The sequence below is a fragment of the Pseudophryne corroboree genome, chromosome 4 (assembly GCF_028390025.1).
Source record: "Pseudophryne corroboree isolate aPseCor3 chromosome 4, aPseCor3.hap2, whole genome shotgun sequence".
Classification (NCBI taxonomy): domain Eukaryota; kingdom Metazoa; phylum Chordata; class Amphibia; order Anura; family Myobatrachidae; genus Pseudophryne; species Pseudophryne corroboree.
Window position 1 is genome coordinate 470,776,308 of NC_086447.1, and position 27,483 is coordinate 470,803,790.

A 27,483-nucleotide genomic window follows, 5' to 3' on the forward strand; every position below is an offset into this window, starting at 1 on the left:
GCCATGAAACTTGAAGGCTTGGGGCACAAAAACACTGAGAATTTTTCTTATCGTAGATGTAATTAAAATTCATTAAATGTAATGTCTTGCAATCAATTATCTACAGTATATTACCACCTCTAATCAATAGATTCTTAACTTCATCAGCCACATATAACGAAGTGTAAATGTCATCTAAGATCTCTTAATATTAGGGCTGGGCAAGTTAATGCATTAATATCGCGTTAACACATTTACTAATTAATGCTGACAATTATTTTATTGAGCATTAATGCTTGGTGGCCATCAGGGAAGACGTGCAGCTCCTCTCCACCTCCCTGCAGTGACGCTGAAGCCCTGTCCACTCCCCTTCTGTCAGCGGCAAAAACGCTCATGTCCCCGCTCCCACAACACTGAGCATGTTGATCGGTAGCCTCGCTCTATCAACAAGCTCCGTCCATCACCATAATTTGCTCCATTACAGCGAGTGCTTAGCCCTGCTCCACTCCTCCGTAGTATGATCTCCTTGGGTTGTGAATTGGAAGCCAGTAAGCGACATCTTTATCTGTGGGACACAGACAGCTAAGCAGCCCGCCTGCAGCACAGGCATATGGATTAGGTAACCACACATATACACTGAGGGGGCAGCCTTACCCGGAGCACAGGCTCACTGACTACAGCAATCATACAAAGTAAGGTGCTATACAATGACTGTACCTCAGTATGCCTGCTGCTGTTGTAGGTCTTAGTAAGTGACGCGTTACATGCCGGTAGTGTACACTGCTCAGTGTTATACATGGGTCAGTGCTGTACAGAAACGTCTGGCATTAGCTTAACCTGTCATTGATTCATTTGTATCCATGAATAAAGTACATCTGTAAATAATTATTGCTGTAGATCTTTTTAAATTGGATATACATAAAAAAAATATATATATAATATATTATACTCACAGAATGTAAGTATCCAGGGGACTTGGACTAGACTTTGACTTGTTACTTATATACTGTATGCACAGGGTCAAGCAAAGGGCTGTTGATCCAATTTTTCACTATAGAACACTTACATGCTTTATGTGTGTGTGCGCAATACACTACTTTTTAATTCATTATTGAATTTTGCACATAACAATACGATTAATCGCAGAAAATTATGCTATTAATCACGACTAAAACTTGAATTGTTGCACAGCACTACTTAATATATGATCATACTTCCGGTTCAGGTTCAAGGAAGAAGCAGGTAGAGCCATAGGTAAAGGGCAACAACTAATAAAAAGAGCTTTCAATGCTATCATTATTACACACCTTTAGTGTAGCAGTGTCTTGGGGATGAACCAGCAACTGAAATGACTGCAGGACTATCTTTTTGACCTGCATCAGATTGGACTAGGACATGTTCCAAAATATAACTTCCACCCAACATTACTCTCATCTCCCCATAGCAGTACTGTGGATGTTGCATAACAAGCACCCATGCACTTGCTCCCATCTAAGTTACAATGGTTCTTGTCCCAAGTTGACGTGCAGGGTGAGAAGTTAAAAAAGCATGGGTTTTAACAAATTGGAGAAGGGATGGTCCCAACAACAATATGTCAGTATCTAATAAAGGTGGTACTATCAACTCAGCATACTGTTTTAGCAACAAACAACCTTAAAAGTGACCATATAGGCCATATTAAAATTCTAACACAATGTTTATTTTCCCCTTCCTGTGAACTTGGAGCAAGTATATCAACATTTGCTACTAACTGTACAGTATAGGTTGGCACTATAAAAGTGGCAGATCCCTAATTTCTAGCCCTTTGGGAACCTGTATAATTTAATCCATCCATATTTTTTGTAATTAGCTTTGGCATACCTCCCAACATTTATTGTTGGGCAATGGGACACGTGCTGACACTGCACAAAATAGGGGTGTGACCAAGCATCATATCGGTGTGGTCATGAGTCACAGAATCATGATTATGCATCACTTCTGATGTGCTGGACTGCCCTCTTTCCTCTTCCCTACCTTGAAAAAATTAATTGCATAGCATGCACACCATGTTCACCGCCGCTCTGCTCCTTTATAGATTGTAAAATCTCATGAGGAGTGCCCTCATCCCTCATGTACTCTTCCTTTCCTTTCAATACCTATGCCTTGGCCATCTCCTTCACCTTGGTATTCTTTCTGAAATCAGTAACTCTGAAACTGTTTATAGCACCTATCAACTGGGGTCCAGATTCAGCCATTGCTGGTATTCTAGTTACAGTAAATGTATTTACATGTGACGTTTTTGTCCTAATAGGTTTGCATTACACTTTTGCATGCACTTTATGTCTTGTTATGGTTGTATTATACTTTTCTATGCATTGTGTACAGTGCTGCAGGACCCTTGGGGTTCCTGATATAAACTAAAAAAATAATAATATTATGCTGAGTAGTAGTGAAAAGGACATACCTCTAAAGTTGCCCAGATTGGGAAGGTACTGTAGGACAAAGCCCTCAAACTGGGACTGTCCTGCCTAAAGCAAGACTTGCAAGAAATGGCTGTGGTATGTTAGCCAGCTGCTTATACCAATTTTAGATTTTTTTGGGGGGGTTATTTGTAAAAAATATTTTTATTTGTATATTTCTTCAATATTAAGTACACTTCAGGAATTATACTGCAGGCTTCCACATGTAAAAGCTGGATAAATAGAGAACCTCACCTCACCAATCTCTATGCAGTATGAGCATTCCAGGTCAATGAGTGATTTCTCAACCAGATTAGAAAGGAACTTATTCATCGTTTCATGTCCAACATCTTCTAAATTGTAGTAGCTAAAATGTTAAGAAGATAAGTAATACAAACTTAATACAATGTACAAATAAGAAATATCACAAAAACATACAAAAAAAAATCAATGTTATACGGGACACCCATACTGGATTTTTAATATACTGTCCATACACTGTTGGGATAACAATGCAGATTGGTTGCTTAACTGCCATTTCTGGAACAAACCACCAAGCTTGCCAACTTTTCAAAAGCGTCCTCCAGGGTAACCATGTGGGAAATGCATTTAGCTATTATCACGTCATTTAGCCCCTGCTGATCAAAGCTGCAGCATACTGTACAACAGTACAGTGGGGAGGAGTGCTTGATGATGTGAATCAATGTGTATTGCAACATCCAACCACCAACAATAAGTGGCTGGCCACTTCATGCTGGTGGGCAGCCATCACTTTCTACTAAAGGCCGATTTTCATCGATTTTAAATACATGAAAATCATTCATAGGCACAATGGTTAGGGTGCACTTAAAAGAATATATAAGGCAAAATAGGTCACTCTTCCAGTATGATCACCCTGTGGCATCTGAACACAAAGCACCTGCTTCAGACATGGAGGAGATGCAGCTGGCAGTCTTACCTATGAATATGCCTGCCATTCCTCCACCTATATGTGATGTGTTGGGTCAGTTTTAATGAATAGTGCCTGAAGATAATAATAAGCAAGATCCACTAAGACCTGTTGCAGTTGCATCCCTAAAAAGCTAAACACACTTACCTGTACACCGATCCCCCAGGACTTCAATTCTAGGTTTTAAAGGACTAGTGCAAATAATGTATTATAGAGATGTATATTTAGACAGGATACTTAACAGGTCTCTTGAGATGTTATCATATGTATGTCCAATATTGGACTGCAAGTGTTTTATACTATTGTACACACACTGGCTACAGTTTGAATCTCCCATATCTGAAAATCCGATATCCGAAATTCAAAATTATTTGAGCGCGACTGAGATAGTGACACCTTTGCTTTCTGATGGTTCAGTGTACACAAACTTCATTTCCTGCACAAAAGTATTACAAAAATTATATAAAAACATCTTCATACATGTATATGATGATGTATTTAAAAACTAAATGCATTTTGTATTTAAACTCAGGTCCCATCTCCAAGATATCTCATTATGGTAAACAAATATTCCAAAATACAGAAAAATTAAAAATGAAAATATTTCTGGTCCCAAGCATTTTGGATATGGGAGACTCAACCTGTACTGGCTGCGATATTGGATAACCTACTCATCTAGCTGCATATACATGGTGTGAAAAAAGCACTGGTAAAGTGATTAACGGGAGACATGTTTGTCCTAGGTTTCTGGCCTATGTACTTTAAACCCCCAGGAAATGTCTGTTTCTGTTAAACAGGCTTGATTAGAGTTCGGGAATTTACTAAAAGCCAGATAAGGGGTCCTGGGGGCATGGGTGTGAGAAAGAAGGGCAGGCTCCATCCGTGAAGCCAATTTCTGTTTTTTAGGCCTTCCGCCTGAGAGCAGGCTAATTAAGTAACTGCACATGTAAGAGGCTGATATAGGGGTATATGCAATTGCGGTCGAATTCCCGAAAATTTTGAAAAACGGGTCATTTTCGACACAAAAAAAAAAATCGACAATGCAATACAATACTTTTCGTCAAAAAAACAGACTTTTCAGATTCGACATTTTGCAATTCGACATTTTGAAAATTCGACATGTCTGCAGTGGTAAAAATGCGGCAATTCAACAAAAGTATATTCAATTGAAGAATGTCGATTCGACTTTAGTGCTTTTCGACAGTAATATCGTCAATTTCCTTCCGCCTCACTTTGCTGGCGGAATCTAATAAAAAAAAATTAAAACATGTTTTTTGTGTGTTTTTTTTATTGCTAATAGCATATCTATTTATATTAGAAGGGATTATGTACTTGGTTTGTCTATTAGAGGGACACAAGTATTATTTTTATATTTTTTAAAAGTTTTTTTTTTAAATGACTAAAATAGAGAGCATGGTTTTTAGTGGGAAGGGGTGGGAATGGGTTAAAATAAGGAAAAAAAAATGCGTGGGGTCCCCCCTCCTAAGCATAACCAGCCTCGGGCTCTTTGAGCCGGTCCTGGTTGCCAAAATCCGGGGGAAAAAATGACAGGGGATCCCCCATATTTTAACAACCAGCACCGGGCTCTGCGCCTGGTCCTGGTGCAAAAAATACGGGGGACAAAAGACGTAGGGGTCCCCCGTATTTTTTGTACCAGCACCGGGCTCCACTAGCTGGACAGATAATGCCACAGCCGGGGGACACTTTTATACCGCTCCCTGCGGCCGTGGCATTAAATACCCAACTAGTCACCCCTAGCCGGGGTACCCTGGAGGAGTGGGGACCCCTTCAATCAAGGGGTCCCCCCCCCAGCCACCCAAGGGCCAGGGGTGAAGCCCGAGGCTGTCCCCCCCATCCAAGGGCTGCGGATGGGGGGCTGATAGCCTTGAGTAAAATGAAAGAATATTGTTTTTTTGCAGGAGAACTACAAGTCCCAGCAAGCCTCCCCCGCAAGCTGGTATTTGGAGAACCACAAGTACCAGCATGCGGGGGGAAAACGGGCCCGCTGGTACCTGTATTTCTACTGCAAAAAAATACCCAAATAAAAACAGGACATGCACACCTTGAAAGTACAACTTTATTACATACATGTCGACACACACACATACTTACCTATGTTGACACAACGTTCGGTCCACTTGTCCAAGTAGAATCCACGGGGTGTACCTGAAAATAAAATTATACTCACCTAAATCCAGTGTCCAGTGATATTTGTAATCCACGTACTTGGCAAAATAAAAATACGCATGTACCCGATCCACACGGACTGAAAGGGGTCCCATGTTTACACATGGGACCCCTTTCCCCGAATGCTGACACCCCCTGTGACTCCTGTCACAGAGGGTCCCTTCAGGCAATCAGGGAGCGCCACGTCGTGGCACTCTCTTGATTGCCTGTGCGCGTCTGAGGTGACAGAAGCGCATCACACAGCTCCTCCATTATATTCAATGGTGGGAACTTTGCGGTCAGCGGTGAGGTTACAGCTCAGACGCGCATAGCCAATCAGGAGAGTGCCACGACGTGGCGCTCCCTGATTGGCTGAAGGGACTCTCTGTGACAGGAGTCACAGGGGGTGTCAGCATTCGGGGATAAGTGTCCCACGGCTGTGGCATTATCTGTCCAGCTAGTGGAGCCCGGTGCTGGTGTTAAAAATACGGGGGACCCCTACTCTTTTTGTCCCCCGTATTTTTTGCACCAGGACCAGGCGCAGAGCCCGGTGCTGATTGTTAAAATACGGGGGATCCCATGTCATTTTCTCCCCCGTATTTTTGCAACCAGGACCGGCTCAAAGAGCCCGAGGCTGGTTATGCTTAGGAGGGTTTTTTTTTTTACCGTTTTTTGTACCGTCTGAAAAGTCGATTCAAAATCCGTCAATTGGTCCGTTTTTCGACAGCGGGACTGTTGAATCCGTTTTTTATTGAATATGTCGAATTCTGGCACCCGCCGGCCGGAATTCGACGGTCGAATTGTGTCGAATTTAAAAACGGCCGAAAAAGTGCTGCAATTCGCCCGGAATTGCATATACCCCATAAGCTTTGTCAGGGCTTGGCTCTCACTACCTAGGGAAATAGGCAGCAGGCCTTTTATGAGACACTGTGATTTACTTACTGTAAGTACTGTGCATATGCCTGTGTGTGTGGTAGGGGCATTAAGTCCTACTAATTAGAGAGGGAATCTATGATGTTTACTTAGTGCCCAGGTGGCTAGGATTTAATTTTAGGTTTTGTTTTTGTACTGCACAATAAAACTAGCCAAGGCTACATTACATGAAGACCATGGATTGGTGTGCTGTTTTCCTGGCTGCTACGTGTTTGGAAGTGGCCATGTACCACAGGAAATGCACCCCTGTCCTGATCTCTTCACAATGGTAACACAAATGAACGCCAGAAATAATATTTGTGCACAGATAACGTAAACACAGACTCCCTATTAAGTGTTGGCAACAAACAAATAGTGGTCATAACAATAGCTAGACATTTCAATGGATCAGAAACCTATGAAACTTACTTTTAAAGTGATATATGTGAATACAAGAATTGTTTAATTATTACTAAAGAATGAACACAAAGAAGTTTCATACTAGTTGCATTGAATCATCCAGTCATTATTCTGTCCATGCAGTAAACAGACAGCCCACCATTTTTTTATCAGCATGTTATTTCATTTAATTCACAATGAAACCCAGTTTTACAATAATTGACTTGTCAGAAGCTCTAATTTATAAAGCTGGGCTCTGCCAGCCTTCTCGATATTGGTCTCAAGCAGCATACAAGCAGGGTTGAATATTTACAATGCTGTTAACAGGTGCTGAGTTGTTTAATGACTCTAATAGCCAGAAGCGTACTGAGAAAGCCAGCGGGATCACAATTACAGGCTGTTTGAACACAACAATTACTCGTCCCCTGAGAGATGTGAAAGTCAAAGGCAGTTTTATACTAACAGCATCTAGCACATGGGCTAGACAGTCAAACTTCTATTAGTATTCCAATGGGGAAAAAAATAACAAGCCCCTCTACCATAAAATTACAGAACTATATAAAATATAAACAATGTTACAAAAATACACAACATTAATTTTGTATGTCTTCTACAGAACAAAAGGAAACTGCTTCAAATTAATGTTTATTCCTGAAGAGTTTTTAGCTTTGTATTTTAGGTTGCATTTACTGAATGCTGAGCATTATTAATAACACAGTAAAAAAAACAACCATTTATATATCCTGCTTTGAAAATGTACGAAACACAAAATTAAGAAGGAACACATAAATCCAGCATAAAACAAATTACGCCATGATTTGCACTGGTGCACCTAAGCCGCCAACAAAGTACACTTTCAACTGATTCACTTATGCTTCTATTAAACTTGTTTGTGGAACATAATTGTGGCATTTGAGAAGGAATCTAAATATGTGCCAATTAACAGCAGACTCAGAGGTCTATTTACTAAGCTTTGGGGAGTGATAAAGTGGAAAGATAAAGTACCAGCCAGTAAACTCCTAACTGCAATTGTACAGGCTGTGTTTGAAAAATGACAGGAGCGGATTGGTTGGTACTTTATCTCTCTCCAATGGGGGGAAAGTAATAGGGTGGGAGATTCAGGAATCGAGAGATTTTGTGGGTTTTCTCCTTTTTTTTTTTAAAGTGGCAATCCTTTACATGGCAAAATCAACCTGGTTTTGCCATGTAAATGATTTGCACTTTAAAAAAAACAGGAGAACTCTCACAAAATCTCTTGCTTCCTGATTCTCACACCCTATTACATCCCAACCAAGGCTTAGTAAATAGATCCCTATAGTGAGGTTATTTCTTGTGGGAGGTTAAGTTATAAATGGTTAGGTCATTCCAGTACTACAAGAAATGTAACAGAAATTGCAAAAAAGAAATCAGAGCAGCTAAAATAGAAAATTCTAAATCGCTAAGGAGAGTAAAACTAACCCTAAAATATTGTTGTTTTTTTTAAAGTAAATAAACAGTAAAAGGTTGAAAAAAGATAATCTAGGACCACTAAAAGTGAGTTGGGTGTCTTGATTCATAATGACAAAGATAAAGCAGAAATATTAAATTAATGTTTTTCATCAGTGTTTACTAGAGAGGACCAGATGGGAGATTAGTGGACAACAAAAGCAATGATAATGTCCAATTATGAAGTACTTAGTTAAATGAGGAAGTAGTACAGGTGAGACTAAGCAAAATTAAGATAAATAAATCACTTGGTCCGGATGGACTTCACCCAATGGTACTTAAGGAGCTTAAGTCAGAACTAGCAAGGCCTTTATATTTGATTGTCTATGATTCAATTACATCATGTATGGTACCAAAGGACTGGCATATAGCAGAGGTAGTGCCAATATTTAAAGAGAGAATTAAAACTCATCCCGGTAACTATAGACCGGTAAGTTTGACATCTATAGAGGGCAAAATATTGGAAGGAATAATAAGGGAAAGCATACAGGAGTACTTGGAAACCGCCAAGGTTATTAATAAGACTTACTTACATTGCCTGGTATGTACAGAGAGGAGCAAGAAAGAGTTTGAGGGAGAGAGTGTTTCATGGAAATAGATGGAATAAGAGAAGGAGAGAAAGGAGCAAAAGAGAGGTTGTCAGGGAGAAAGAGAAAAAGGGATGAGAGGGGAAGAGAGATAGAGAGTATCAAGGAGAGAGGGTGTCAGATGGAGAGAGAGTGTCAGGGAGGGAGAGCAAAAGAGAAGGGGAGAGACAGAAAGGGAGAAAGAACGAGTGAGAGAGTCAGGGAGAAACACAATATCAGGAAGGGTGAGACAGTCCCAGGGAGAGAGATAGTGTCAGGGAGAGAGGTAGGGAGAGACAGAACCAGGCAGAGAGAGTGGGAGGGAGAGAGACAGTATCAGGTAGACAGGGAGAGACAGAGGGAAGGAGAAAAGGGAGATAGTGCCAGGAAGAAAGACAGTGGGGGTCATTCAGACCTGATCGCCCGCTAGCATTTTTTGCAGCGCTGCGATCAGGTCAGAACTGTGCATGCGTATGCACCACAATGCGCAGGCATGTCGCAGGGGTACAAAACAGTTTGTTGCTCTGCAATGGGTTTGTGCAAAGAATCCATTCGCACGGCTGATCGCAAGGTGATTCACAGAAAGAAGGCATTTGTGGGTATCAACCGACCGTTTTCTGGGAGTGTTTGGAGAAACGCAGGCGTTCCCAAGTGTTTACAGGGCAGGTGTCTGATGTCAATTCCGGTCCTGGACAGGCTGAAGTGATCGCAGCGGCTGAGTAAGTCCTGGGCTACTAAGAAACTGCACAATTTTTTTTAGTACAGCTCGGCTGCACATACAATCGCACACTTGCAAAGTTAAAATACACTCCTCGGTGGGCGGCGACTATGCCATTGCAAGACTGCAAAAAACAGCTAGCGAGTGACCAACTCTGAATGACCGCCGTGTCAGTAAAGAGAAAGGGGGGGGGGCGCAAGCAGGAGATACAATATCTCCTACAGCAGAGGTCTCTGATGAAGGTGGGGCTTCACAACATTAGGCCCCACCCCATAGATCCCCACAAATCGTGGCCATGCAATGCTCTGCTGCTGAGATTCTGCCAGGAAGGGCCTCCCCACTCCCCTGCTTCATCCTCCACGAGCGGAGCGGCAGGGCCTCAGAGGTACTCAGTGGCAGGGTGCAGCAGCCCAGGCCCCATAACAGCTGCACCTCCTGCACCCACGGTAGCAACGCCACAGGGTCACAACACGGAGCTATCAGGCGATTTGTTTATTAAAAAATCTCTACACAGGACACGCGGACATCCTCTAAGGTTAGAGGATAGAAAATTTTATACCCACCTAAGGTAAGGATTCCTCACAGTAAGGGCATTGAGGATTTGGAACTGTCTGCCACAGAAGGTAGTAATGGTGGACTCTGTCAATATGTTTAAAAATGGATTAGATAAATTTCTAACTGAAAAAAATATCCAAGGCTATAGCATTTAAAATTAATGTGTTTTAGAAACTAATTATAGTTGTTAGTTAGACTTAAAAACATAATTTCATCCGGGTCACTATAGTAAATCTTTAGTTACGTACTAAATAATTTAATAATTATAATACAGGTTGAACTCGATGGAAATTTTGTCTTTTTTCAACCTTATTGACTAAGTTACTACTGTATATTTAACAACCCAAAGGCTGCATCAACTATATATCCCTCCCACCAAGATTGTGGGAGATACAGTCGTTAGGTCGACACAGCTTCGCTCGGCACAGGTTACCGTTCAATTCGTGGTCCACGTGGATCGTTAAGTATGAAAATATCAAAAAAATGGGGAAAAAAATTACAAACTCATGTCGACCTGTCGACCTAGTACATGTCTACCTATCGACCATTTAAACCTAATGCATGTCGATCTTCAGTGGTCGACCTAATGACTGTCAACCTAAGCTGTGTCTATCCAATGACCCATACCCGATTTTGGGGAGGGGGGCACAAGTCTTCTCTTACTCAGGGTACTAAAATGTTTAGTTATGACCATGGATAAAACACCATTTTTACATAAGGTGGACTATATTTTTTTTTTAGACGTTGTGGTTCTTTAATACAGTCTATTTTTATTCAATAAAGGTTTAGCTATAATACAATAATGAAAATTACATCATAGAGTTCAAATGTACCAAATAAAAAATTGACAGAAATATAGACTCTCTATTTAAGTGTCAGAATGGTATTCAGAACCACCTGCAATCTTTCTTCTACCATTGTCTACTAACAAAGAGACTTCAAAATTCACATACCTGCAGAATTCATTGAGCTTGCGCTATAGGAACTCTGTACTTACACTGCCTGGTATGTACAGACCATCAGAGAAGATAAGATCAGAGTTCCTTTGTCTTATATACACAGCCTTACTCTGTCCCACAACCATCCGATTTTTGACGTTACTACAACTTGCTTTTAACTGTAAATACTTACATTACTTTTATTGTGCCCTGACAAAAATACAAACACTCGAAATGTGTAGAGTGAAAAAAGAAAACCTACAGGTATAAGGTCTACTGTAAACAGTAGCAAGTGAGAAATGTACATAATTATATGTTTTATTGAGCCAACAGTGATATGGAATGAAGAGTTACGCTGGCTAAACACTATACAATTATCGGACAGATTAGCTGAAATTTGTATGATGGGCCTTATAATTGTCTGTATGCAGGAGTGGAGCCAATACACTGATTAAGGGGTTTGATACAAAATGGTGGCAGTCAGATCCGACAGTCAGAAGACCAACAACGTAATTCCAACAAATACCAATAAGTATATTTAACCCGCCTCTAATCCTAACCTCCCCCTCCCACTGTCTAACCCTAACTAGTCCCTCTCCCCTTCCTTCAGCCTAGTCCTAATCTCCCCAACCCCTATAACCTAACCCTAATCCCTGCTTTTACCACAGGGATCCGTCTGGGTTTCTGACTGTCAGAATCCCACTGTCGGTCTTCTGACTGTTGGGAGTTTAACTGCATTCCGATTCAAGCGCTCCTGCATCTGTCAGATCAGGGTTCTATGGCACCTAAATATTCCAAACCCTAGCCTCTCGATCCTATTGAAGAAACCACAAACCTGAGATAAAAATTGCACACTGTGTACAGGGTACATGCTCACTGATTGGATAATCACTCTGTCAGGTCAGAACATTGATCTGCGAGTGTGTGTGTACCCAGATGAAGCACAAACACAGCACTACAATATCAAGATCACAATCCCGAACTGCAGTAAATCTTAAGGTAAACAGTAAATCAATTCCTTGCATATACTATCTACTTGCAAATTATATTTAGTAGTGCTTTTTACTTGCTCTTCTTTTCTTTCAGTCACATTAAGGGCAATCATGTCCTTTGTTTTCCTGTTTGTCTAAATTAATACCTAACAATCTATAAAATTGGGTTTGAGAAGTGAGACAAAAAGATCACAAGAAAGCGTAAATTGACAATGACTGGATTAAGCAAATTAATCTACTCTCCCACAAGTATGTGAATGAGACGATGATGTCTGTAATACATTCTATTACAGTAATGTGCACAAAACATAGGATAACACATAGCAAAGAAAAATAATATTTTTTAGCCTTTGACCACAAAAAATATTGACACAGGCTATACAAAAGTCAACAATATTAGTTTTAATATTTATACTAAAATAATGCACTTATGTATACTTTACAGTTACAACTACGCACTGTGAAATGTGTAGTCAGTGTAATGCTTTCTATTCCTTATGACATGTCACAGATGACATTACTTCATTCTATAAACAAAACTTTAAAAAAAGATAATCGCCATACATCAATAGCGCATAACTGCCATAAACAGTTCCAAAGTGCAAACTGAGATGACGAATGATAATGCACAAAATGGGGGAAAAGTAATAGGGTGTGAGAATCAGAAAGTGAGAGATTTGGGTAAAATTCTCCTGGTTTTTTTTTATGTGGCAATCATTTACATTGCAAAACCAGGTTGATTTTGCCATCTCAATGATTGCCACTTTAAAAAAAAAAACAGGAGAATTTTACCCAAATCTCTCACTTTCTAGTTCTCACACCCTATTACATTTCCACCATAGTGTTGTTCTTTTAAAGGCCTTAGTACAATGTGTATAATGTAAAGGAAACACTATACTACTGTATGCTCATTTAACTTCATCATGACAATTTCAAATACGGTAGGTGTCACTTTCTAAGACATATGTTGCCTATACAGATTTTAATACTACAGTTAGTGGATACGTACTAAAGTTTATCAGAGAGAGAGAGAAACCCATAGAAATATGGTGATGGCATCTTAGAGAATACAAGAGCCCAATGGGAATAAGTGATGACTGGGGGTATTTATGTGGACAGTTCATTTGACAGATTTTTTTTTATTCTATGTCACCGAGCCAAAGAATGAGTGTAGAGAAATGTGGAGTCAAATATAAAAGGAATCCTGAATTATGCTAAAGCTAGGAATGGCAAAATGATCAATCAAATTGCAGGCGAAGACATGGCAAAACATCAGGAACAACTTGCAGTGCTTTGGACACACAGAAAGCAGAGATAAAGGTATAAGATATAATATACTACATAGTCTAAAATACCTGCATAGTAATGTCAAGCTAGTGTCCCCCTACTTTGGACCTGTACCACCACAAACAGTATGCCGGGCCTATTAACCATTCCCCAGTGGTCTTCCATCCAGGCCTACACCACTAGTGAATGAATACCTTACATGTAACCAACAAACCCAGAAAGCTTGTCTGGTGAAAGTCACTAAATTCAGCATGTGACCAACTGGTGCATATTAGAATTTTTTGTTGGTCTAACAAACTTATATATAGAAAGTGTTTTATCAAAACATCATGGACCTCCGTTATTGGATCCCTTCTTTGGATTTATTATGGACACTTGCCCTAAATTGGGGTTATCGTAAAGGACATTTATTTACAGTCCCTTCATATTCTTTTTATATTGGGCCCTATTGCACTCTTGACTTCACCTCATAATTTATAAACATCACTACTGGTCAATCTGTAGTGCCTTTCTAACTGTTAGCACTATCACTGATACTTTTATACTAGTTATATATTTTTTTAAATGGCAGTGTGTTCCACCACCGATATCCAAAATGGCGGTGCGTTCCATTATGTTCTACCACTATAATCGTTTTCTAATCACTTTTTCTTATTCGATGTCACATTCTTTCACAATACAGCACCCATCCAGTCCTTTCAGAACTATATTTTATGTCCACAGTTATCTTGTAATTCTTTCATTACATTTACACTGCTCCGCCGGTCACTTCCTTATATGCAGCGGAAGTGATGTGATCACAATGGCGGTGCATTCCACTGCTATATTCACGTTTAATCATTTCCATCTTTCTATATGTCACGATTCTAATAACTCATTTCTGTACTGTTTCTTAATTTAGTCACATCTTATGTTCACAGTTCCTCTAGTATCACTTGATTTCATTAGTATTACTCCTCTGGCCACTTCTCTATTCGCGGAGGAAGTGATGTAATAAAAATGGCAGTGCATTCCATCGCTGTTTGAGACGGCGGTGCGTTCCACCGCCGTCTTTTTGCACATGAGCCTTGTATATGGGCTCATCTTCTATTCTAGTTCACTCACTGGTTATATTTAATCACCTATTTCACAACTGGGTGGGATATAAAATAGTATGACCCTTTCAACTTATTTTTTAAAATGATCATGATTACAGGAAGTGATGTCATAATCACTGGCCATAGACAATCACCACCTTTAGGTATAAATAGAGCTTTCAGGCTCACTGTGTTTATCCCCTTGATGAAGTCCAGAAACTGACGGACGAAACGCGTTCGGACGGCTTGCTGATATCTCCTTTATGGACAGAAAAGCTTTATATATTTTTAAATCTTGCACGTGTGTTTTCCAGCCATTTTTATGTCATTGTTTATAATAAATCTATGTATTTTAACTTTTCACTGCTGAGGCTGATAATTGAGTTTAATTGGGAATAAGCATGTTCCCTAAAGATGCCTTGTGAAATTAGGCATTAATTAATTATAATTAATTTCTGATTTGGTATGTACTACTTTTACAATAATAATCTTAATGGTAATTGTCCATTATAAAGATGATACCACCCTTTAATTAAACATTTATGGGAATAATAGGTATCAATAAATATATTTCGTAGAGACCGAGTCTACAGAGATTTCCGGTTATGGTATAATCCATCTATACTATACGTTTAAAGATAAGAACCTAAACGGTAGGCACCTTTGAATTTACATGTATTGACATATATGTATGTAGTAATTAATACTAATTTACTAATAAAATTATTTATAAATTAGGACCTTAGAGACATTTTTATCAGAATCTATGATTATCATGAACACTATCGTGTAAAATCAGATCTACTCTCAATACATCATAATATCGGTATGTATATTTGAAATGATACTAATCCTACCAATTATGAATTAAATAAGTTTTTCTATTTGCCAATATTCCCTTCGACTTACCAGTTATAATAATAAATAGGATTTTGGTACTTACCGATAAATCCTTTTCTCCTAGTCCGTAGAGGATGCTGGGGACTCCAAAAGGACCATGGGGTATAGACGGGATCCGTAGGAGCTTGGGCACACTAAAAAGACTAAGGGGTATATGCAATTGCGGTCGAATTCCCGAAATTGTCGAAAAACGGGACGTTTTCGCAAAAAAAAAAAAATTTCGACAATGCAATTCAGTACTTTCCGTCAAAAAAACTGACTTTCAAAATTCGACTTTTTGAAATTCGACATTTGTCAAATTCGACTTTTCTGCAATGGTACAAATGCGGCAATTCGACAAAAGTATATTCAATTGAAGTTTGGAAATTCGACAACAGTGCTTTTAGACAGTAAATTCGTCATTTTCAATCCGCCACACTTTGGTGGGTGAATCTAATAAAAAAAATTTAAAACATGTTTTTTTTTGTGTTTTTTTTTATTGGTAATAGCATATCTATTTATATTAGAAGGAATTAGGTACTTGGTTTGTCTTTTTGTGAGGCACAAGTATTATTTATATATTTTTAAAAATATTTTTTTTTTTTTTTTTTTTAGATGGAATGGTAAAATCCCGGTAAAAAATGGCGTGGGGTCCCCCCTCCAAAGCATAACCAGCCTCGGGCTCTTCGAGCCGGTCCTGGTTCTAAAAATCCGGGGAAAAAATGGACAGGGGATCCCCCATATTTTTAAAACCAGCACCGGGCTCTGCACCTGGTGCTGGTGCAAAAAATACGGGGGACAAAAAGAGTAGGGGTCCCCCGTATTTTTTACACCAGCATCGAGCTCCACTAGCTGGACCGATAATGCCACAGCCGGGGGTCACTTTTATACAGCGCCCTGCGGCCGTGGCATTAAATATCCAACTAATCACCCCTCAAGGGCTGCGGATGGGGGGCTGATAGCCTTGAGAAAATGACAAGAATATTGTTTTTTTCCAGTAGTACTACAAGTCCCAGCAAGCCTCCCCCGCAACCTGGTACTTGGAGAACCACAAGTACCAGCATGCGGGAGAAAAACGGGCCCGCTGGTACCTGTAGTACTACTGAAAAAAAAAAATACCCAAATAAAAACAGGAGACACACACCTTGAGAGTAAAACTTTATTTAACACCTGCCGACACACACATACTTACCTATGTTGACCCGCCGACTGCCACGTCTCCTGATCCGACGATCCGGGGTACCTGTGAATAAAATTATACTCACCTCAATCCAGTTTCCAGGTATAAATCCTCGTACTTGGCAAAACAAATAAACGAACACCCGGACCAGCGGACTGAAAGGGGTCCCATGTTTTCACATGGGACCCCTTTCCCCGAATGCAGAGACCCCCCCGTGACTGCTGTCACAGAAAGGTCTCATAATCCAATCAGCGAGCGCAACGTCCTGGCACTCTGCTGATTGGCTGCACGTCTGAGCTGTCAAGACAGCGCATCGCAAAGCCTCTCCATTATACTCAATGGTGGGAACTTTGCGTCAGCGGTGAGGTCACCCGTGGTCAGCGGCTGACCGCGGGTAACCCCACCGCTGACGGCAAAGTTCCCACCATTGAAAGTAATGGAGGGAGCTGTGCGATGCGCTGTCTGAGGTCACACGCACATACAGCCAATCAGGTGAGTGCAACGAAGTAGCGCTTCCTGATAGGCTGAAGGGACCTCTGTGACAGGAGTCACGTGGGGTCCCGGCATTCGGGGAAAGGGGTCCCATGTGAAAACATGGGACCCCTTTCAGTCCGCTGGTCCGGGTGTTCGTTTATTTGTTTTGCCAAGTACGAGGATTTATATCTGGACACTGGATTGAGGTGAGTATAATTTTATTCACAGGTTCCCCGGATCGTCGGATCAGGAGACGTGGCAGTCGGCGGGTCAACATAGGTAAGTATGTGTGTGTCGGCAGGTGTGAAATAAAGTTTTACTCTCAAGGTGTGTGTCTCCTGTTTTTATTTGGGTATTTTTTCCCCAGTAGTACTACAGGTACCAGCGGGCCCGTTTTTCTCCCGCATGCTGGTACTTGTGGTTCTCCAAGTATCAGCTTGCGGGGGAGGCTTGCTGGGACTTGTAGTACTACTGGAAAAACCAATATTCTTGTCATTTTCTCAAGGCTATCAGCCCCCCATCCGCAGCCCTTGGATGGGGCGGACAGCCTCGGGCTTCACCCCTGGCCCTTGGGTGGCTGGGGGGGGGGACCCCTTGATTGAAGGGGTCCCCACTCCTCCAGGGTACCCCGGCCAGGGGTGACTAGTTGGATATTTAATGCCACGGCCGCAGGGCGCTGTATAAAAGTGACCCCCGGCTGTGGCATTATCTGTCCAGCTAGTGGAGCCCGATGCTGGTGTAAAAAATACGGGGTACCCCTACTCTTTTTGTCCCCCGTATTTTTTGCACCAGGCGCAGAGCCCGGTGCTGGTTTTAAAAATCCGGGGGATCCCCTGTCCATTTCCCCACCCCGGATTTTTAGAACCAGGACCGGCTCGAAGAGCCCGAGGCTGGTTATGCTTTGGAAGGGGGACCCCACGCCATTTTTTTTTTGTTTTTTTTTTCTCGTTTTTAAAAAATCGGAACAAAATCCGTCAAATCGGCCGTTTTTTTGTCAGCGGGACTGTCAAATCCGTTTTTTTATTGAATATGGTCAATTTCGGCACCCACTTGCCAAAATTAGACGGTCGAATTGTGTCGAATTAAAAAACGGCCGAAAAATTGCCGCGATTCGCCGCTAATTGCATATACCCCTTAATCTGGGTGTGAACTGGCTCCTCCCTCTATGCCCCTCCCCCAGACCCCAGTTATAAGAACTGTGCCCAGGAGAGACGGACATTTCAAGGAAAGATTTTTGTTTAAACTAAGGGCTACAAAACTACCAGCCCACACCACAAACATACCGTACAACCGGAGTAACTTTAAACCAGATAACAGTATGCATTAACACCAGCAACAAGCTGCAATAAACAATACACAACCCGTGTAATAAACCAATTTAACCAGCAAGAAAAATACTGCAAGTAATAGTCCGCACCGGGACGGGCGCCCAGCATCCTCTACAGACTAGGAGAAAAGGATTTATCGGTAAGTACCAAAATCCTATTTTCTCTTACGTCCTAGAGGATGCTGGGGACTCCAAAAGGACCATGGGGATTATACCAAAGCTCCAGAACGGGTGGGAGAGTGCGGACGACTCTGCAGCACCGACTGAGCAAACGCAAGGTCCTCATCGGCCAGGGTATCAAACTTATAGAACTTAGCAAATGTGTTAAACCCCGACCAAGTAGCCGCTCGGCAAAGTTGTAACGCCGAAACGCCTCGGGCAGCCGCCCAAGATGAGCCCACCTTCCTGGTAGAATGGGCTTTTACTGACTTCGGCACCGGTAGTCCGACCGAAGAGTGAGCCTGCTGGATCGTACTACAAATCCAGCGTGCAATAGTCTATTTTGAAGCGGGATGACCAATCTTGTTGGCAGCATACAAGACAAACAACGCCTCAGTCTTCCTAGCAACAGCTGTCCTAGAAACGTAGATCTTCAACGCTCTTACAACATCCAGAGATTTTGGAATCGCCACCGTTTCCGTAGCCACCGGAAACCACAATAGGTTGGTTAATGTGAAATGAAGAAACCACCTTCGGTAGAAATTGTTGACGAGTCCTCAATTCCGCCCTATCCGAATTAAAAATTAAGTACGGGCTCTTATGAGATAAAGCCGCCAACTCTGACACCCGCTTGGCAGATGCCAGTGCCAAAAGCATAACCACCTTCCAAGTGAGAAACTTCAACTCAACCTTACACAAAGGTTCAAACCAGGAAGACATGAGAAACCGTAAGACCACATCAAGGTCCCATGGAGCTACAGGAGGTACAAACGGAGGATTGATATGCATTACTCCTTTCACAAAGGTCTGAACCTCTGGAAGGGCAGCTAATTCTTTTTGAAAGAAAATAGACAAAGCCGAAATCTGCACTTTGATGGAACCCAATTTCAGGCCTGCATCTACGCCCGCCTGTAAAAAGTGGAGGAAGCGACCCAAGTGAAAATCTTCCGCAGGAGCCATTTTAGACTCACACCAGGAAACATACTTCCTCCAAATACGGTGATAATGTTTCACCATGACCTCCTTCCTAGCCTTAATGAGAGTTGGAATGACCTCCCTGAGAATACCCTTACGAGCTAAGATCTGGCGCTCAACCTCCATGCCGTCAAACGCAGTCGCGGTAAGTCTGGAAACACGCATGGACCCTGCAACAACAGATCCTCTCTTAGAGGAAGCGGCCAAGGATCTTCCACCAGTAAGTCCTGAAGATCCGGGTACCAGGCCCTTCTTGGCCAGTTTGGGACGACGAGAATCGCCTGAACCCTTGCACGGTGAATGATCCCCAGTACCTTTGGAATGAGAGGAAGTGGACGGAACACATACACCAACTGGAACACCCACGGAGACACCAGGGCGTCCACTGCACTGGCTTGCGGGTCGCTTGACCTGGAACAATACCTCGGGAGCTTCTTGTTGAGACGAGACGCCATCATGTCGATCAACGGAATTCCCCAGCGTTCTGTCACCTCTGCAAATACCTCTTGGTGAAGAGCCCACTCTCCCGGATGGAGATCGTGTCTGCTGAGGAAATCTGCTTCCCAGTTGTCCACCCCCGGTAGGAAGACCGCTGACAGTGCGCTCACGTGTTGTTCCGTCCAGCGAAGGATTTTTGTGGCCTCCGCCATTGCCGCTCTGCTCCTTGTTCCACCTTGATGGTTTATATGTGCCACCGCTGTGATGCTGTCTGACTGTACCAGGACAGGACGACCCTGAAGAAGGCTTCTTGCTTGTAGCAGGCCGTTGTAAATGGCTCTTAACTCGAGAATATTTATGTGGAGACAGGCTTCCTGGAGCGACCATTTTCCCTGGAAGTTTCTTCCTTGGGTGACTGCGCCCCAGCTTCGGAGACTTGCATCTGTTGTCAGAAGTACCCAATCCTGGATACCGAATCGGCATCCCCCTAGGAGGTGATGACCTTGTAGCCACCACAGGAGAGAAATTCTGGCTCTGGGAGATAAACTTATCTTCCGGTGAATGTGCAGTTCAGACCCGGACCATTTGCTCAGTAAGTCCCACTGAAACACCCGGGCGTGAAACCTGCCAAATGGTATGGCTTCGAACGCCACAACCATCTTCCCCAGAACCAGAGTACAATGATGGATCGACACACTTGTCGGCCTCAGAAGTTCCCTGACCATCATCTGCAGTTCCAGAGCCTTTTCTTCTGGAAGAAATACTTCTGTAAATCCGTGTCCAGAATCATGCCCAGAAAAGGAAGCCGAGTGGTCGGAATCAACTGGGATTTTGGCAAATTGAGCACCCAACCGTGCTGTCGCAGAACCGACAGTGACAACTCTACACTTCTCAGCAACCGTTCCTTGGACCTCGCCTTTATCAGGAGATCGACCAAGTACGGGATAATTGAAACCCCTTGTTTTCAAAGAAGAAGAATCATTTCCGCCATGACTTTGGTGAAAATCCTCGGAGCCGTGGAAAGCCCAAACGGCAACGTCTGAAATTGGTAATGAGAATCCTGTATCGCAAACCTGAGAAAAGCCTGATGAGGAGGATATAGCGGCACATGTAAGTAGGCATCCTTTATGTCGACTGACGCCATAAAATCCCCCCCCCTCCAGGCTGGCAATCACTGCTCGAAGGGATTCCATCTTGAACTTGAACACTTTCAAGTATGGATTGAGGGATTTTAGATTTAGAATTGGTCTGACCGAACTGTCCGGTTTCGGCACCACAAAGAGGCTCGAGTAGAACCCCTCCCCCCGCTGGGACGAGGGAACGGGAATAATGACCCTCTGTAGACACAATTTTTGAATTGCTGCTAGCACCACCTCCCTGTCCGGAAGAACTACTGGTAATGCCGAAATGAAGAACCGTGAGGGGGCATCTCCTGAAACTCCCGTTTGTATCCTTGAGACACGATCTCTAACACCCAAGGATCCAGGTCTGATTGAATCCAGACCTGACTGAATATCCGAAGACGGCCCCCCACCGGTCCGGACTCCCCCAGGGAAGCCCCAGCGTCATGCGGTGGACTTGGTAGCAGCAGGGGAGGACTTTTGGTCCTGTGCGCCTGAGCCTGCAGGAGGTTTCCTTCCCCTTCCTCTACCCTTTGAAGCGAGGAAGGACAAACCTTTTCCACGCCTGTATTTATTGTGACGAAAGGACTGCATTTGCTGATGCGGTGCCTTTTTCTTTTGTGTGGGCACATAAGGAAGAAAGGAGGACTTACCCGCAGTCGCGGTCGAGACCAGGTCTGCCAAGCCGTCCCCAAACAAGAGAGTACCTTTGAAGGGTAGTGCTTCCATAGACCTCTTGGAGTCGGCATCAGCGTTCCATTGATGGATCCACAGGGCCCTCCTGGCAGATATCGACATGGCATTGGTTCTTGAACCCAAGAGACAGACATCCCTCGACGCGTCCTTTAGGTAATCTGCAGCGTCCTTAATATAACCGAGAGTTAAAAGGACATTATCTTTGTCAAGGGTATCCATATCACTAGCTAAATTGTCAGCCCATTTAGCAATAGCACTACTCACCCATACCGACGCCACAGCGGGTCTGAGCAAAGCCCCCGAATTAGCGAAAATGGACTTCAGACACGTCTCCAACTTGCGATCCGCCGGATCTTTGAGAGCTGCCGTGTCAGGAGACGGAAGTGCCACCTTCTTAGACAAACGGGATAGAGCTTTATCAACATTTGGAGATGTCTCCCATTTTTCCCTGTCATCAGAGGGGAAAGGATACGCCATGTAAATCCTCTTGGGAATCTGCCATTTCTTATCCGGCGACTCCCAAGCCTTTTCACAAAGAGTATTCATTTCATGAGAGGGGGGAAACTTCACCTCAGGTTTTTTCTCCTTGAACAAGCAAATCCTTGTTTCCTGTACCTCAGGTTCATCAGAAATGTGTAAAACATCTTTTATAGCCACAATCATGTACTGAATACTCTTAACTAACCGTGGATGTAAAACTGCCTCAGTGAAATCGACCTCGGAATCAGAGTCCGTGTCGGTATCAGTATCTACCACTTGAGTAAATGGCCTCTTATGGGACCCGGTTGGGGTCTGTACCTGAGACAAAGCCTCTTCCATGGACTTTTTCCACACCTGCGTCTGTGAATCAGACTTATCTAACCTCTTTCATAAGGAAGCTACATTGGAATTTATCGTATTGAGCAGTGCTAGCAAATCAGGTGTCGGCTGCGTCGACAGTCCCAATTCTAGCCCCGCATCCACACCCCCAATAACCTCCTCTGGTGAATAACATTCAGCCTCCGACATGCCGACACGTAGTACCGACACACCCCAACACACAGAACGTCCCAGCTAGGTGACAGGTCCCCAATGAAGCCCAGAGAGAGGACACAGAGGGAGTATGCCAGCTCACATCCCAGCGCCCATATATCGACACAAACGATATATGTACCCAGCGCTGCCTTTGTTAAATTCAAGCACCACACTGTGGCCCCCCTTTGGAAATGCCCCCCGTTACTTTGTAGAGAAGCGTGTAGGTCCTGGCAGCGTCTATCCCTAAGCTGCGTGTAGGGAGAAAATGGCGCCCGTGAGCTGCGGGACGAAGCTCCGCCCCCTTCCCGGCGGGCTTCGGCCCGCCAATTTCAAAATTGAAAGAAAATGCCGGCGGGGGTCTGTAAAGGGTGCCGAGGCACCTACAATCTCTTTATGCCGCCCTCAACTCCAGTAACATGCCGCCCAGGGCGCCCCCCCCAGCACCCTGCACCCAGTGAAATACCGTTGGTGATGTGTGTGGGAGCATGGAGCACAGCGTTGCCGCTGTGCTGTACCTTTACTGAAGTCTTCTGCCGTCCTGAAGTCTTCTGTTCTTCTCATACTCACCCGACTTCTGGCTTCTGTGAGGGGGCGATGGCGTGGCTCCGGGAACAAGCAGCTAGGCGCACCAAGTGATCGAACCCTCTGGAGCTAATGGTGTCCAGTAGCCGAGAAGCAGAGCCCTTAAACTAAGAAGAAGTAGGTCTGCTTCTCTCCCCTCACTCCCACGCTGCAGGGAGCCTGTAGCCAGCAGGTCTCCCTGAAAATAAAAAACCTAACAAAAGTCTTTTTCTAGAGAAACTCAGTAGAGCTCCCCTAGTGTGCATCCAGTCACTCCTGGGCACAAAGTCTAACTGGGGTCTGGAGGAGGGGCATAGAGGGAGGAGCCAGTTCACACCCAGATTAAGTCTTTTTAGTGTGCCCAAGCTCCTGCGGATCCCGTCTATACCCCATGGTCCTTTTGGAGTCCCCAGCATCCTCTAGGACGTAAGAGAAATTATGAATAAAGATCTTTTTTAGTCAATATCCCTTTTGACTTATGATATGGTAACCAGTCTCAATAACAATTGTTTACAATCCTCCTAATATGTTCAGTCAATATTGTTTGACTATCATTCTATATTCAAATTGAGTATGTTTCGATATCAAATGTCTGAGATATGTCTTATTATGTTTTTTTAGGTAATTTACCCTATGTATGTTGTAATATAGGTTGTTTGAAAGATATATACCCCTGAGGAAGTCCAACTAAATAAACGAAATGCGTTGGATTTCTAAACGACCTGGAAATATACAGAGGTCCTCCACGTGCGGGCTCATACCCGTAAGGGTGTAGCATATGAACAACTAGCCTCTGAAATGTAAAACAGGTCTTAATTATATTATTCATTGTATTCTGATGTTTTGATTTTATGTAAATGTTTTAACATTTGTATGAACATTGGAATACATTTTTTAAATTAAGACATTGACATTTGTGATATAAAAGGACATTAAGTTCATAGAGGATAGTTATAAAATATATCCTGATTACACTGGCGCACCTAAAGAATTTATTGTGATATATATATAGATATATATAGATATATATATATATATATATATATCCCCTTGATAAAGTCCAGACACTGACGGACGAAACTGGTTGGGACTGCCTATTGATACCTCCATATAATGGACAGATAAGCTCTCTTTGCTTTTAATCTTGTACGTTTGTTTTTCAGCCATTGTATGTCATTGTTCATTAAACCGTGTGTTTTAACTTTTTAATATTGAGGCTGCTAAGTGTTTCTTGGGAATAGCCTGTTCCCTAATTTCGCCTCATGTTATTTTTGCAGTGACATTTTTACAATATTGGTACACACTATGTTTGCTGTTTTTTTCTTTTGCATACTCTATGTTCAATATGACGGTCATATGATTGAAGTTCCATCAAGCAGATAAGTGTATTGGATCTATACCATTATCACATTTCCTTATATACTCAATGATATACCTACACTCTTGGGCGCTTATATCCACTATTTCTCACATTTTAATTCTATGTGCCCACCACGCACCTACTTCATTTTATGAGCTGCCACTCATATAGCAGTGTATAAGAATATCGAGTATACCTATCCTTCTCTCCTAAGCACTGGATAGACAATATTGCTTCCAAATTCACGTCTGTACCTGAGCGCCTGGTTTTGTTACTTCACACACATATATATATATATATATCAAATGTATCGATTTTACCCTTATCTTGCGCTATAATGGGGCAGCACCTCTAGAATAACCCTACTGCTAGAATAGGGTTCCAGAAAACACGTTACAAACTAATTCTGTGGGCGCACAACAGACAATTAAAAAAAAATCCAATTAAAATTCAATCCAGCTACCAAATACAAATAGTACAAATATAAAATGTATTATTAGCATTTTGATGTCCAGCTTATATGTGGATCTTCCTCACCAGTAGAGGATTTGCCGCACTATTCCTGGAAGGTGGTCCAAAGATCTATTTCTCCAAACTGATTTTCCCTGATGAAGTCTTTTTAAGGATGAAACGCGTCGGTTACAGAGTATTCTCTTCTTAAAGGCAACAACCCCTAGAAATGGATTGTCATATATGGGTTTGCCTATATTTATATCAGTTATGAATTTGTACTATCATTAAGTGTACAATACATTTTATATTTGTGCTATTTGTATTTGGTAGCTGGATTGAATTTTAATTGATTTTTTTTAAATTGTCTATTGTGCGCCCTCAGAATTTGTAATATATATATATAAATATATGTATGAGTATATATATATATATATATATATATATATATAATAAGGATAAATAACGGCGGCACTCAGGAGTCTGATGAGTAGTGGAAAAGGCTGGTGTTTACTTCATCTACGTTTCAGGGTACGAAGCCCCGTCATCAGGACAATGTGTCACAAAAAATTGTGAACTACTGTACACAACAGAAATAATCACCCAGTGTATTTGCTTAGCCCCATATCTATATACACAGCAAAATACAGTCCATTGCTAGCACACACAATGTTACATCCACTTCACCTTACATGCCCCTTCTACAATACATTGGCTTACTGAGGACATAGAGGCACTATCTTCAACATGGCCACTGCTGACCTGCCATCTCATACGGCTAAGAAGAAGTAACTGTTGCTTCCTATTATCAGTGCGACAAGGACAGCGGTGTCAGTTGCAGACTATCCTGCTTGTTAGCTGGTGGTGGGTGGACAAGATCTAGAACTGACATTCAAAAGAAATATTGTAAGCTAACCGTTTTTTTAATTATATTTTTATATGGATTTATGCTACTGATGTTTTGTGTGCCTATAGACATTTGTGAGTTTGTGATCGGAGTACCACTTTTCATAAAGACAAATACCTTTATATTCATATAAGATGGTTTCCTCTACTGTTTACTGCATCTGTCTAACTGGGTTAGCAGTAAATGGAGTGGTGCGTCTATTTAGTGTACAAGTAAATGGGCATTTCAGTAACTGCATGTGAAATATCATAGAAAGGTACTTCAGCGATGTAAGGGGCACATTTCCTTTGTACTGCAGTTTGTCAATAAATAAATATTAGGAGGATTTAATTTTGGTATTTAAAGGATCAGTAAACCCTCAATTAATATTTTCCTAACTCCGGTCATAACACATTCACCCCTGTCCCTTTGCCCACAGTTATGAAGGGTATCACTAAGCAGCTGCTGGGGTAAAGCTTGGCAAGCAGTATGTGAGAATTATTGGAGCGTTAAGATAGTGTTTCTTACCATCCCCTTTCTGCTACTAAAACCTCATTAATCCAGTAGGCTCTTGCACATTCATCTGACCAGTCAAATATGATCCATCAATTGCTAAGGGCCAACAATCAGAATTTAATGGTCTTTCAAAATGAACTGAAATAATTTAAAAGCATGCTTAATGTGTGCACATCTGTATGTAACATATCATTATTCTACTTGCATAAGATAGTTTACTACAACAACTATCCTCATCTGTCACAGATCCTAGGAGCTGGGGAAAAACATTTAGTACATCACCCACTAAACTTGGAGACAACACTACGAAATGTATGTGTACAAATACACTAATAAATAAGTGAACCATTCTTAGAAGCCAGTCATGTGGTGATTTAATGGTATTACTGCTGTAGAGCCTTCCTCCTGTGTGCATCATTAGACTATCCAGCAAGTGCCACTTCACATTCCTATGTATAATACCACCTGCCAGTCGCTCCACCCTCCAAATCAGGAGCTCAATTACACACCCTAACTAGAGCAGCTAAGAATCCATCTCGCAGACAATAGCACACTGTGCATCCACATATTTGGAAAACGTTCAACAAAGTAGTTAAACAAATAGGGATATAACACTTACAGATTCTGAACAATGTAACGTAAATCCCCTTATTAGAAGAAAAGAGTAGCTACAGTACACCAGACTAGCAAGTTAGCAACCCTTACAGGCCTTTAACAAATGGAACAAAATAAATCCATTTACATTCCTAGGGGTATTCTGTACCATGAAAAGTTATAATATGGCAAATGAATAGAAACATTTCTTACTAGTTGGGTCAGGGAAGTCTATGTTTTCATAAAAACATTGTTTTTTTGGTGAAATATACACCAATATATCATTATTTTACTACTTGCTACAACATACACAACCTGTTATTTTTACATGCCATCTAAAAATATGGACTTCGCCGAGATGACACGAAACAGTGAAAAAAACATAAAAAGAGA

The 27,483-nt window shown here is 42.0% G+C and overlaps 1 protein-coding gene across 1 annotated transcript in view; it reads right to left on the reverse strand.

Annotated features, from left to right (window-relative positions):
• Nucleotides 1-27,483, reverse strand: part of ASCC3 (activating signal cointegrator 1 complex subunit 3) — a 1,202,160-nt gene that overhangs the window by 167,470 nt on the left and 1,007,207 nt on the right. Inside the window, exon 35 of the mRNA XM_063917038.1 lies at nt 2,673-2,784. Coding sequence (XP_063773108.1) covers nt 2,673-2,784 — 112 coding nt within the window. The remainder of the gene's footprint in view (nt 1-2,672; nt 2,785-27,483) is intronic.